Raw genomic sequence first — 13,070 nt, forward strand, 5'->3', positions numbered from 1 at the left:
GCCCCTAATTTTACACAATTTTAAAATACCATTTTTTGTCCTCATTATTTTACAGTTTTTTAGACTTTTAAAATACTATGTATTTCTGCAGAGGGCTATTTTTCTCAAGGGTGTATACATTTATACATATATCTTTGTTTTCAGGTTGATTTACTACTGTTTTCTGCAGTCACATGCACTTTAGTCTACACACACACACACACGCACACACACACACACACACTAACCCTTCCCTCCCCTTCTTCAAAGAATGCAAATCATTTCATAGACCAGAGGTGTCAAACTCGAGGCCCTCCAGATGTTCATGAACTACAATTCCCATCAGTCCCTCCCAACATGAGCATTGGCTATACTGGCAAGGGCTGATGGGAACTGTAGTTCATGAACATCTGGAGGGCCGCAAGTTTGACACCTGTGTCATAGACCAATCCAAGGTGGCTTTCAGGCTAAAAACAGAATACACACTATTTAAAAAGAAGAGTTGGATTGATATCCCCCCTTTCTGTCCTGTTAGGAGACTCAAGGGGGCTGACAAACTCTTTTTCCTCCCCCCCCCCACAAAAAACCAAACACCCTGTGAGGTGGGTGGGGCTGAGAGAGCTCAGAAGAACTGTGACTAGCCCAAGGTCACCCAACTGGCATGTGTATGAATTCCCCAGATAAGCCTCCACAGCTCAAGCGGCAGAGCGGGAATCAAACTCGATTCCTCCAGATCAGAGTGCACCTGCTCCTAACCACTAGGGGAAGAAAAATAGAGCCGGACATGGTAGAATGGGGGTGCTTGGAAACGGGGTGGGGCCATGTGCAATCTAAATGGGAGGCCTCAAACAGCCAGGATTGTGGAACTTTTCCTAACCCCAAACCTTAGGCTGCCAAACACACACTGAATGGGCACCCAAACCCAGCGTGCGATATTTCTGACCACAGAAGACATAATCATGTTCGTCGGATAAATTCAAACTTCCATATACAGAGGCAGTTTACCTCTCAACTCCCTTTGTGGCTTAGGGGACAAGGAAAGTTTTTGCCAACACTGCCCCCTTGTGGGGCATCTAGGAACATCTGGCTGGCTATGTTTGAAACACATAATTGGATTAGCTGGCCTTTCAGCCTGAGACTCACACAACTGTGGCAGGAGTCTGGTGCGAAGAAGAGAGAGAAGAGGAGGAGGAGGAGTAATTTGGATTTATACCCCCCTTTCTCCTGTAAGGAGACTCAAAGGGCCTTACAATCTCCTTTCCCTTCCCCCCTCACAACAAACATCCTGTGAGGTGGGTGGGGCTGAGAGAGCTCCAAAGAACTGTGACTAGCCCAAGGTCACCCAGCTGGCATGCATTGGAGTGCACAAGCTAATCAGGTTCACCAGATAAGCCTCCACCGCTCAAGTGGCAGAGCGGGGAATCAGAGGCATTCTTCCCATTGGGCAAAGTGGGCAGCTGCCCAGGGCGCCACCTCGTGGTGGGCGACAAAATTGCAGGTTTGTTTGTGGGGGATTTTGTATTGTCAGTGTTTTTTCTGTTTTTGGCCTGCAGGGGGTGCAGATTTTAGGCTAGCAGCACCAAAATTTCAGGGACTCTCCTGATGATATGACCCGGGTTTGGTGAGGTTTGGTTTAGGGAGTCCAAAGTTATGGAGTGCCCCCATCCCCTATTGTTTCCAATAGGAGCTAATAGGAGATGGGGGCTACACCTTTGAGGGTCCATAACTTTGGACCCCCTGAACCAAACCTGGGTGGTATCATCAGTAGGGTCTCACGAAGATACTCTGAAATGTTGGTGCTGCTATCTTAATAATTGCACCCCTGACAACAGGCACCCCCAAATTTCTTCAGATTCTCTTTTTAAATCCACTCCCTTCCTGCCAATGCTTGTTTTCTTTCTTTCTTTTATTCTCTCAATGCCTAATAAAGGTTGTTGTTGTTGTTATTTTGATACAAAAACAATTATTCTCAGCAAACAAGATCAATATGCTGGATTTTGTATTACATCACACGTCGGACACTTTCCAAGCATCTTGGACTGTGTGATGTATCAACGAATAATGCGTGCATTATTATTATTAAATCCACCCACTTTGGCATGGATTTAAAGGGAGAATCTGAGGTCTCCAGTTTAAACATTGAAAGTGATGCTGTTTCAGGGTGGGGGAGAATCCACCCCAAAATAGCATCACTTTCAATGTTGTTTAAACTGGGGACCCCAGATTCTCCCTTTAAGGTGGATTTAAAAGGAGAATCTGAGCTCCCTAGTTTAAACACCACTGAAAATTATGCTGTTTGAGGGTGGATTCCAGCATCACTTGTTTAAACTAGGGAGCCCAGATTCTCCTTTTAAATCCACCTTAAAGGGAGAATCTGGGGTCCCCAGTTTAAATAACATTGAAAGTGATGCTGTTTCCCCTAATTGGGGGGACTGGATACAACACCATAAAATGTTTTCATAGCAGTAATAAAACATTTTGAAAGCATTTTGAAAATGTTTTCCAAAAATTATTTCTGCTGTGTGGCATGGCCCATTGCTGTGTTCAGATTTGTGAGTTGGGGCCTGTTCTATAATGTGATGGTGACTTTGAAACGACCTGGTGGAAAAAATCATTATTTGGTCATGGTGGGGAGGGTGGCCGCATCAAACTCAAGTTTGGGGGGGGGCATCAAACTCAAGTTTTGTCCAGGGCTCCAGTTTGCCTAGGTATGCCTCTGCAGGGAATCAAACCCGGTTTAAAGGCAGTGAAAGAAAAAGACACAACGTCTAATTTAAGAGATATATGATTTATTCCAAGGAAAATAAAGAAAATTGGAGTCCTTCATCATTATTGAACCAAATTATGTGGGCAGAGAGGAGGCAGGAAGATAAAAAAAGAGAAAAAATCCCTCTGGTTTGAAAATGCTCTGGAGGAACCAGAAGGGTGAATTCTGTGATGTTCCACCGTTGCAGCTCCAGACTGACAAAGGTAACTGCAGAAGATAACCCACACTCACGTCCCTCACTTTGAACGGAACTTTCTGTAGTTGTCGGATCACAAAAGCAGAAGGTAACAGATGGCCCACCCCAAAACTGAGTGATTTGGAACACCCAGGAATGCCTGCAAATCGCAGCATACAAAAGAGAAGTCTTAACCCTGACCCGACAATCCTCATCAGGCAAAATACAGGTGGATGCACCCTCTTCTTCCGCCATACGGTTCCAGGTGAGACTCTTCCGGCTAAAGGGTCACAGTTCATCGTGGGCCGTTTTTGCAACTATCACTAGCTTGGAAAGTTCCGAGCGGAATTTGCCTTCCTTGTGCGATACTGAAAGAGGAAGACGACAACGTAGGCGTAAGATGCGCAGGACAAGCAAAATGGCAGAACTGTTCAGCCTCAGGAACCCTGTTGGACCTAAAGGCTGAGCATTTCTTGCAATGCCAAGAAAGTTCTGCGATTTATTTATTTGCTGTGTATGTATTTCCCACCCATCCCCAGAGTCCCTGGGTGGGGTACAATCCTAAAAATACCAAAAAACAAGCAGTCACAAATCGATCACAAAAACTCATTTAAAAACTATCTCCATTCCCCACTCTAACCCTTCTCCTAAAAATACATAATAATCCATTTCCTATAATGTCCTCCCAACACATTTCAGAAATTGGGCTGGGCCAATAGGGAGCTAGCACAGGCAAGTGTAAGGGGAAAGGGGGGGGGAGGCACCACCCAGGAGGGATCACCCATATACCTGGGTACAGAGGGGGATCTTAGCCAGGCACCTAAACTCTTGCAGGGTTAGTGCCTGGTGGACTCTAGGTGGGGAGTGTTCCAACACGCCAGCGCCTCCCTCAGACGGGGATGAAAATCTCCAGAGAAGAATTCCTTGCTGAGCAGGTCTGTAAACAATTGGCAGGATGGACAGGCAGAGACCTCCACATAAGTCACTTTTGGCATGACAGAAAAAGGGCACCTTCCAGAAGATAGTCTAACCCAAGATGCATCACACTAGGATCTTAAGAGCAGAATTTCTGGTAAAGCACAACACAAATACAACACAATTAAAAAACGTGTGGTAGCCGAGGGTGTTCCTCATGAGCAGCCCGTTCTCAACCTGTGAATTGACCCTTTGGGGAGTCGAGCGACCCCTTTCACAGGAGTACTTCAGGCCATTGGAAAACACATGGCTGGTGGTCTTAGGAACGAGACCTAAATAATTTTATGGTTAGGGGTCACCACAACATGAAGACTTTAATATTAAGGGTTGTGGCATTAGGAAGGTTGAGAACCACTGGCTTAGGATGTGCTAGGATAACCCATCAACTATACTACAAAATAGACTTGGATACCCAATTAGTTCAGTTTCGAAGATTTCACTATGTGGCTGGAGCGTGAGGAGCCAGTGAGCCGTGGCCTATAATGCATGTGAAACCATTATTTTTATTTGACTTGCAAAATGATAAAAATTCTCCACTGGACTCCAAAGTAGCCATTTCCAGGGAGTTGGAAGCCTTTAAATCAAAGTCACGATCAGTTGCACAACCACTTGAAGTGGTCGGTCAAATGTTTACTGTTGGAACAGTTTGTCTTGGGCAGGGGATACATTGCACCTCCTGACTCTAAACTATATAATGCAAGAGTGGCGTGATCTCTGTAGCGACCAAGTGTTTTTTTCTAGAAATTAGAAACGACATCACTTGGGACTTGGACTCAGCAGGGCTTCTGATTGGCTCTTGGGTAGATTCTTTGAGAAGGTATTTTTAAACCTTCCTCAGGCAGCACATGCCTGGGTAAAAATCTTCACTGCGTGACTGAAAGTAAGCTGTGTGTATGCTGGAAAATATCTTCAAACAATATGTTCATTTTAGAAGACCTCCCATTACACAGAGTTTCTGCCCGAAATGTTGAAAGAGTTACTACAAAAGTTGTAGACACTGCCTGATGCTGTCTGTTTGGCTCCACTCCAGCGGACATGCATTTTTGTGCTTACAGTAATATCACCCTGTATCAGAATCCAAAGCGTGGGTTAGGAGGTCAGGCAGCTCCAAGGGAGGGCCTACAATGCACTGGTGCGCCCCAGGGTGTGAGGCGTTCCAGTAGTGAGGTGTTCGAGGAGTTGGTGGGGTGTTCCGGGGCAGGACAGGGGAGCTGCGGGGCAGGGCAGAGGACATACCGGTGCACCGGGTGCTTTCCCCCTTGCTACACCTCTGCAGAGTTCACAAAACAATGAGTTGTTTTGGGGTGAGGGAGAGGAAGCATAAGCACAGAGTCATTCAAAGACTTTATATGTTTCTCCTCTCCCTAGGCTGGAGAGACATCTTGTGGGTGTTTTGATGCCAATGGGAAGCAGGAAATTAAGAAAGAAAGAAGAACAGAAGAGGAAGAAGAAGATACAGCCTTAACAACTTTATTTACAGTCAGTGACCAAATATAGCCAGGAAATGAGATCCACTTCCTCTACCCATCCCGATGGGACCACTCAAATATATCACATAAAAAACAACACTTACATTTGATTGGTCTGCATCATAACGTGTAACTTAACCAAATAAGAACCATCTTTAAAAGCAAAGGAGGATGCTTATCTTGCGCCCGGTAGCCTTCTGCCTGCAGTCTATGTATTGTGTACATTAACAGATGATCCCGGTTTTTTTCAAATGAAACACCTTCTTGTTATTGTCTTTTATTATTTATATAGGCGATTCGCGTTTGAAGTGTAGCAACTGGCGAAAGTATATGAGGCGAGCACAGGTGGTGCTAGGCATTAATATAGTAAACTGTTGCGTTTGGCTGTACAGCTATAATGTAACTTGAAAGAATCTGACTTGCAAAGTTTGTTAACATCCTGGAAATTTCAAAGCATGAAGCTGCCTAGAAAAATTAGCCTGTGTTAAAGTCAGGAATGCTCAGTTGGTCTCTCAACAGATTATAGCCTACTGAGACAGAGAATGCATCTGCAAACATCTATATGGGCCTTGCTTGTCTTCATTAGATTAGACCTTTAACAGACACCATCACATCTAGAACTGAAAGAGAACTTACCTTGTTATTTTTAGCAGATCGGGAATGCTGCACAGAACAAGAGAACTTACAAGGGACATTCTAACTAGCATTTATCAATGAGCAGGTGGATATGCAGTGATAGGATTCAAATAATTTAACAACCAGTTCCGGTGGTGGGATTCAAATAATTTAACAACTGTTTGTTTACAAGCCCCATTTGCTGCCGGTTCTGCGAGTGGTCGCGAACCGGCTGAATCCACCACTATGGATATACTATAATTACTAGCTTTGTTAGTCCTATAATTTTATTTATATAGTCATTTTTATGGTCTTCCCCTTCTAATTTTGTTATAACTATTTCATTGGTTGTGAGTTTTTAACGTTATTAAAGGTCACTGAAACTGAATATATATATATCTATCCCACCTTCATTTTAGTAAGCTGCTTACTACAATCAAGGTGGAAGATATACTACTATCTCATTCACTGAAATGTAATAGCGTGAGCTGCTGAAATCAATTCTTTCTAATAAAATTCTGTCGAAAGGGAGCAGCTGGCTCAGTAACAAATGAGTAGTGCTGTTTTTCAGGAGGGAATGGTATTAGAGGATTAGGATCAATTTATGGGACTTGGAAAAAGGTTTCAGTTCTTAGTACCTGAGCATCCCTGAATTTGTTTCAAGAACGCAGACTCTTCCAAAGACATTTTTAGGACTGAAATATAATACGTAAAGGGAATGTTTTCCTTTTAGAAAATGCATCCCTTTTGAATGATTGCTCCTGAGCCTGATTCAGTGTTTCCCGTCACTTCTTTGTTTTAAAAAAATGGCCGACTTTGCAAGATTTGGCTGAGTGATATTGGACGGCAGCGTCCAATTAACACCTCCGCCTTTACCTGGATGCTTCCTGTCACTTAGTAAAGCTTTGTGGCAGCAGGAACATTGGCTGGGTTCACACCGGGAGGAGGGGGAGTGAAGGAAGTGTGAAGAAGCACAGGTCTTCCAACACTCACAGATGTCTGTGTAGCGCCTGCTGGGAAGAGCAGCGAGTGGCTCTGGCTCCTAGTGGTGTATCTCTTCGCGGCGCGAGAAGGTCTCTCGTTCACAATTTACATGAAAGGAAAGCTTGTGGGTCCACGCATGTAAATGTGATGGAAGTGTGAATTGGAACTTATGTGGGGGGGAAAAAACAGAGATACACAATTTCAGCACCAGCTTTCCTTTGGCACTGCAAAGCTACTTGGATGGCTCTCCTTAGCACCAAACGCATAGACCCAATCATCCCCGTGAAAGAGTACCATCATCTTAGCATTTGAATATAAGCCGGCTTCTTTCCGTCTCACCAGACTTCTCCCCGCCCTTATCCTATTCCCCTGAGGAGTTTAATACCCTGTTTCCCCGAATATAAGACATCCCCTGAAAATAAGACGTAGTAGAGGCTTTGCTGAAGTCTTGAAATATAAGGCATCCCCCGAAAGTAAGACGTAGCAAAGTTTTTGTTTGGAAGCATGCCCAACAAACAGAACAAAGAAAAATAAGACATCCCCTGAAAATAAGACATAGTGTATCTTTGGCTGGACGCCAGCACCCTCTCCAAGGTAGCAATGGCAGTCAAGGTAATTCTCAGCTGCACTATGGCCCTTTCCACACGGGTCAAATACAGCGTTCCAGGGACAACAAAAAGCGCCCGTCCCTGGGAGACCGTTACACAGGATGCATTGCTGCTCGCGTGTAGCGCCATCCTGGCTTTCCCCAGGTGGCATGAAGCCGCCCCTAAAAACCTCGCTCAATGAGGTTTTTGAAAAACAGCATGTTCTCCACAGCACGGTGCGAACTGCACCACTGGGAAGCTGCTGTTTTCCCCGTTGGCTCCACTCACTGTCTTGTGCAGCGTCCCTCTGGAGGACTGCAGAGACCCGGCAATGCTGCCCTGAAGTGCAGGGCAGCATTGGCGAATCCCCAACCAGAAGAGACGCTTACCTGCGGCGACAGAGACCTGAGAGGCTGACTCTGGCGTAGCCGCCTCTCGGCTGCAAGAGAAGTCAGGGCTCTTGCGTAGCATGCGAACAGTCTCTGAGCTACTGGCACTTCATAGGGGGAATCCTCAGACACAGAAAGAAAGCATTAGTCACATACTAAGGCAGGGAAGCAGAGGAGAGACAATTAGATAGGATATTATCAAACATATAGAACTGTTTAGAGTGCATCGTCTGTGATTGTAATCCTCACAAAGGTTCCACATGTTGGCCAGAATTAATATCCCCACACTTGCGGGGTGGGGGTGTTGAGGACAAGGGAGGGGCTCGCTGAAGGCCACCCAGTTTTAAAGTTTCAAAGGAGAGCAATTTGTACAAACCTCCAGACTGAACAGGAGAACAGCAAATTGTCTTCACTGACTCCAACGCTCATTTGCCACTGCTAGGATGAAAAAGAGGGACTAGGGGTTAGTCTCAGAACCCAGCTACACAATCCCCTCGTAACCGCACCTGATGCATTTGACCGCTGCATCCAAGTTTAGTTTATTCCACTTATCCCGCCCTCCCTGGCTGAAGCTAGAGATATTAAGAAACACATTATATGAGATGCAAAGTCAACATTAAGTCACTCAAGAAACACTTTCTCCAGAAGGCCATAAATCCATTATTTATGGACAACAGACACAAACATCGGGGGGGGGGGGGGGGGGGATTTCCTCTTAACAAAGTCCTACAATTTACTAGCTTAGAGACACAAAAGACAAGCCAGACTAGACTATCTACAGGGGGCCTCCAATTGGCCATGCTGGCAGGGGCTGATGGGAATTGTAGTCCATGAACATCTGGAGAGCCACAGGTTGCAGACCCCACAATATAGCCTGATTCCCTTCTGCATCTCTGGAATACCGCCAATTATCTGGCAGTCAAAGATAGTTTCTGCAGCAGACTGCCACAAATGGACAAACTAAAAGATCTCCAACTCAGTGAACTACACTACCCAGTGGACCCAACAACATCCTTACATACTCCAGCCAGGGATCTTATAAAGTACATCAGCATCACAGCCAGTCAGAGGCAATTTGGAAGCTCCAGGTATCATCAGACTATTGTTTGAGAGAAGCAGTTTTGCTGTGAATAGCCAGTTCTGATATGCATGCAGTGGCCAGATTCTTTATCTCTAACAGAAGGAGACCAGCAAATCCGAATCTTTCTGGGTTTCTGCTGATGATCAATGAAAGTCCATTCATCAGGTCCCAGCGTCAACAAGGTATACTGCTCATGCTGCTCACCAGTAAAAGAACTCAAGCTTTTTTGTCGCCAGTTTTCAGCTGCAAGCTGCACCCCAGCCCACCAAAGTTTCAGCTTTTCTTCACTTGTAATACTCTGAAAGGAAGAGGGGAGGGAAAGGAGGGAACTTTTCTCTGCCCAAAATGACCTTTTTGCTGCGTGCCAAGGAACGCTGCTCCATGTCCTGAGCCCTTCGGTGGAGGGCAGGATATAAATTAAATGTGAAATGAAATGTCACCTGGACAAAGTAGTTGCAGTTTATCAGAATTTATACATTGGAGTGTTTTAATTTTTAGATGGTTTTATGTGTTCTATTCATGTTGTAAGCCACCATGAGATCGAAAGGGGATAGGTGGCCTAGTAAATCAAACAAAAAAATGAAATTAAAAAATGTCAACGCTCTATCATCCACATTTTCCTTCAAGAACAATGTGCTTATTGGATGAGATGGGCACATTGCTTGACCACCAGAAACCAAACTCGGGGGGGGGGGGGTGTTAAACAAAAGCAACCCCCCTCCAGGACGAAGAAACTCACCTCATTTGTCCCACCCTGAGCTGCGTAGGTAAAAGTACATGCATAATCTCCCTGAAAAACACAAAAAAACCCTAAGGCTTTAAACAGTTCATAGTTTATTCTCTTGCAGAACATTATCAGAGCACTTGGCAAGCACAGAGCAAGTTGGATTCGGGCAAAGAATACGGTTAGGGAAGCAGAATGAAGCGTAATACACTGGGTTGATCTCTCTTCTGGAGATCAATTTTTTAAAAACACAGATTTAACTTGCCTCTTCTCCCCCCCCCCCCCAAAGCTTCAGACTAAACCCTGAGACTTGCTACCCTTCCCCTGACATGCTTTTAGGATAGCAAAAACACCCCAACATTTGTGGTGAAAATTCACAACTGGTATGTTAACTGAATAGGGCATATTGTGTGGGCAAACATGTGGGGTTTTGCTTGAAAGCAGAGGTGTTGTTCAGGCAATGACTGAGTTCCAGGGTGGTGCAGCAGTCTGGGTGTCAGATCTACTTAGCTATGATAGTATCAGCCACCATCCCTTTTATTCTTTTTTAATTTACTACTATGACTTCTCATACTCTCATCATCTAATAAAATTTATTTCTACTACTAATGCTACAGTGAAACCATCATATCAACAGAGATAGAGTGCACAGTATTTCATGCAGCACAATTTTAATCCGACTAAAAGTAAATTTAATAAGATGTCATTGCTCTTAGGTTGTATTGGATTTTATTATATTTATGACCCGCCCCAAGACCTCTGGTATGACCTATTAATTAATTAATTAATTAATTAATTAGATTTAATATACTGCCCTATCCCCGAAGGGCTCAAGAGCAGGAGATAGATAGGTAGGTAGATAAATACAGATATACACCCACACGCATATACACATAATAAATGAAAATATATACACATACATACACACATATATACACACAAATAGATGTCACATAATAAATGAAAATATACACACAAACATACACACAAACATAGGCATACACCCATATGGGAGTCAAAAGAAATAATAATAACTTATACACACATATGCAGACATATACACGCATGTAAAAGTCAAACAAATAATAACGTATCCACGTGCATATATTATATACACACACATCTATGCCAAGCAGTATTGCCCCTGGGGGTCAATCAATCCCTCGCCCAAGATAAAGCAAGCTATGGAGAAATCTACTTTCTACGGACACTCAGCAGGGGCAAAACGGCCAGCAACCTGGAGAGCGCTTTGCCGCCGCCGGCCAATCAGAAAGCGAGAACGTTCGCCCCGCCCCCTGCAACTCAGTTCCCCAATCAAAAAGGCGGTATACAAGTCATTCCCCGCCCCGCCCCCCGAAACCAGGCCTGGCTCAGCCAATCAGCTGTCTCCACCTGGCTGGAGGGTTTTCTTTCCTCACCAGGCTTTTGGAGAAAGAGTGCACCATCCCCCCCGGCCTCACGTCGAATTCGGCCGTGCTGCCGCCTTCCTCGCCCCTCGCTGCGGAGAAAAAAACGTGCAAAAAGAAGAAGAGCACAAGCAAAACATGCCGGAGCCGCCGCTCACTGACTGATATGGGTGCCACCATCTTTAAAAAACGTGACTACTTCTGGTACGGCAAGCGACGAGGGTCAATTTTAGTTCTCTTCCATCAGCCGCTGGGACTTTTCGCGCAATCCTGCGGTGGCCATATTTGAAATGGGCTAACCTGTTCTCGAGGCGGGAGGGAGACGAAAATTGCGGACGGTATCGCTTGTCGTTCTAGACCAGTTCTAAGGCAGCCATATTTGAAGTGGGCAGGCTTCTAACTGAACTAATAAGAGTTTAACCCTTTGTGGGGGGCGTTTGTCGTTCCTGGTGAGAAAGAAACTTGCATAAAATTTTGGATAATTGGAAGCCTCTAGATAAAAAGAAGAAGAACCTGAGCTGATGACTACTGGCGTTGAAAGTTGATGGACTTTTATAATAAGAGAAATAATAATTTCATTATCCCTTCATTATCCCTAAATTATTTGAATCCCACCACTGCCCATATCATAGTAAAACACAGGTCATATGTACTCAAAGAGGTGGGCTTTTCACAGCCGTGGGTGCGATGGGCACCCCTGTCCAAGCGCAGATGCTGTGGTGCTGATGTGGCGCCATCCCACCACCTCCAATAGGGCTTTTTGGTGATGCCGGGAGCAGGGAAAAGCACCCAAACCTCCAAGCTGCAAAAAAGCCCCATAGGCTACACTGTCCAAAGGCTGGTGCATGTCCAAGAGCTGGTGTGCCACTCTACCAGACCTCAATCCCGGGAGGAAGCTCACTAAAGTCAGCTCCACCCTGTTAGAAACGTGGGTCCAAGGACCCTCAAAATAATCTGGACAAAGTTGGTGAAGCAGGTAACAAAGCTTTTATTGGTTTACGGTCTTGCAAGATCGGGTGTCCACCCAGTAGTAGGCACACCCTTCCTTTGTTCTACAACAGTTTATATTACTTTTTCAGGACCACCCAATCCCTCCCTCACTTCTCTATTGGCTAGGAGATGAGGGCCATAGCCTATTACAATTCATCTAGGCATACTATGTCATATACCAGGTGGTATCTCCTCCAATTAATACATCTCTATATGGTCATTTCCTGTAATTAATATTTGGTTCTTCTTAGTTGTCAACCCTTTGTTAGTGTCTTCATGATATATATCCATGTACCTGCCACGTCTTTGGTTCCTTTATCTTACTGTGAAGACACCATCATATTTTACCCCTTCATCCAAAGGCCTTCTATCTTGGCACCGGATCTTAGCCTCCTATAAGCGGGTACCTCTTGGCACAAGAACCTAGGTCTTCCTGACCCACTCCCCTGCTTTGAAGACACTATCCCAAGCTTGCTAGGGGCCCTCTTATCAGCAGGTGTCTGTTTGGCACAAGAACTCATGTTCCATTACTGTTTATCACTATTGAAACCAGGCTTCAGAAGCATCTTAGAAAAAGAGCTAGAGGCCTTAAGAAGCTTCTAAATGGAGTTTTTGCTTAATAGCACTTACTGATTAGGGTCTAGAGAAGCAAGCTGTTTTGGCTATTTTACACTTTAAACTGAGAGAATAACATTTATAGCAGGATTCATTACACATGAAGCATTAGGATACATATATTGAACATGAGTGATTAACATATTCTTTAAGTTTCATTACTTAGCTACAATATAAAAGCATTCAAATATACAAACATGATTATAAACTACTACATCACCACATCACCTATTATTCCCCTCTAACCCTTGACCTTTCTTCTTCTGCTAGCTCATTATTTTAAAGCAGGTGTGCTTTTAATTGGGATATGATAA

General features: G+C 44.5%; 1 protein-coding gene across 1 annotated transcript; it reads right to left on the reverse strand.

Moving 5' to 3' along the window:
- Window positions 1-2,748: 2,748 nt before the first annotated feature.
- LOC125432695 (myeloid-derived growth factor-like) lies at window positions 2,749-11,431 on the reverse strand. The gene is made up of 5 exons (XM_048496530.1): window positions 11,164-11,431; window positions 9,761-9,811; window positions 8,317-8,378; window positions 7,941-8,047; window positions 2,749-3,289 (listed from the first exon to the last, which is right to left on the reverse strand). Exons 1-5 carry the CDS (start codon window positions 11,329-11,331, stop codon window positions 3,210-3,212), a joined length of 468 nt encoding a protein of 155 aa, XP_048352487.1. The 5' UTR covers window positions 11,332-11,431; the 3' UTR covers window positions 2,749-3,209.
- Window positions 11,432-13,070: the final 1,639 nt, after the last annotated feature.

This window comes from Sphaerodactylus townsendi, linkage group LG05, assembly GCF_021028975.2.
Source record: "Sphaerodactylus townsendi isolate TG3544 linkage group LG05, MPM_Stown_v2.3, whole genome shotgun sequence".
In the NCBI taxonomy this organism is placed as follows: domain Eukaryota; kingdom Metazoa; phylum Chordata; class Lepidosauria; order Squamata; family Sphaerodactylidae; genus Sphaerodactylus; species Sphaerodactylus townsendi.

What these genes read in the sequence shown, in the direction of transcription:
- LOC125432695 (XM_048496530.1), bottom strand. Translation starts at nt 11,331, where the DNA reads ATGGTGGCACCCATATCAGTCAGTGAGCGGCGGCTCCGGCATGTTTTG. An exon ending in CTCAGGGTGGGACAAATGAG is followed by an intron (nt 8,379 to 9,760) that starts GTGAGTTTCTTC and finishes TTTTCATCCTAG; the next exon opens with CAGTGGCAAATGAGCGTTGG. An exon ending in TTCTCCTGTTCAGTCTGGAG is followed by an intron (nt 8,048 to 8,316) that starts GTTTGTACAAAT and finishes CCCCCTATGAAG; the next exon opens with TGCCAGTAGCTCAGAGACTG.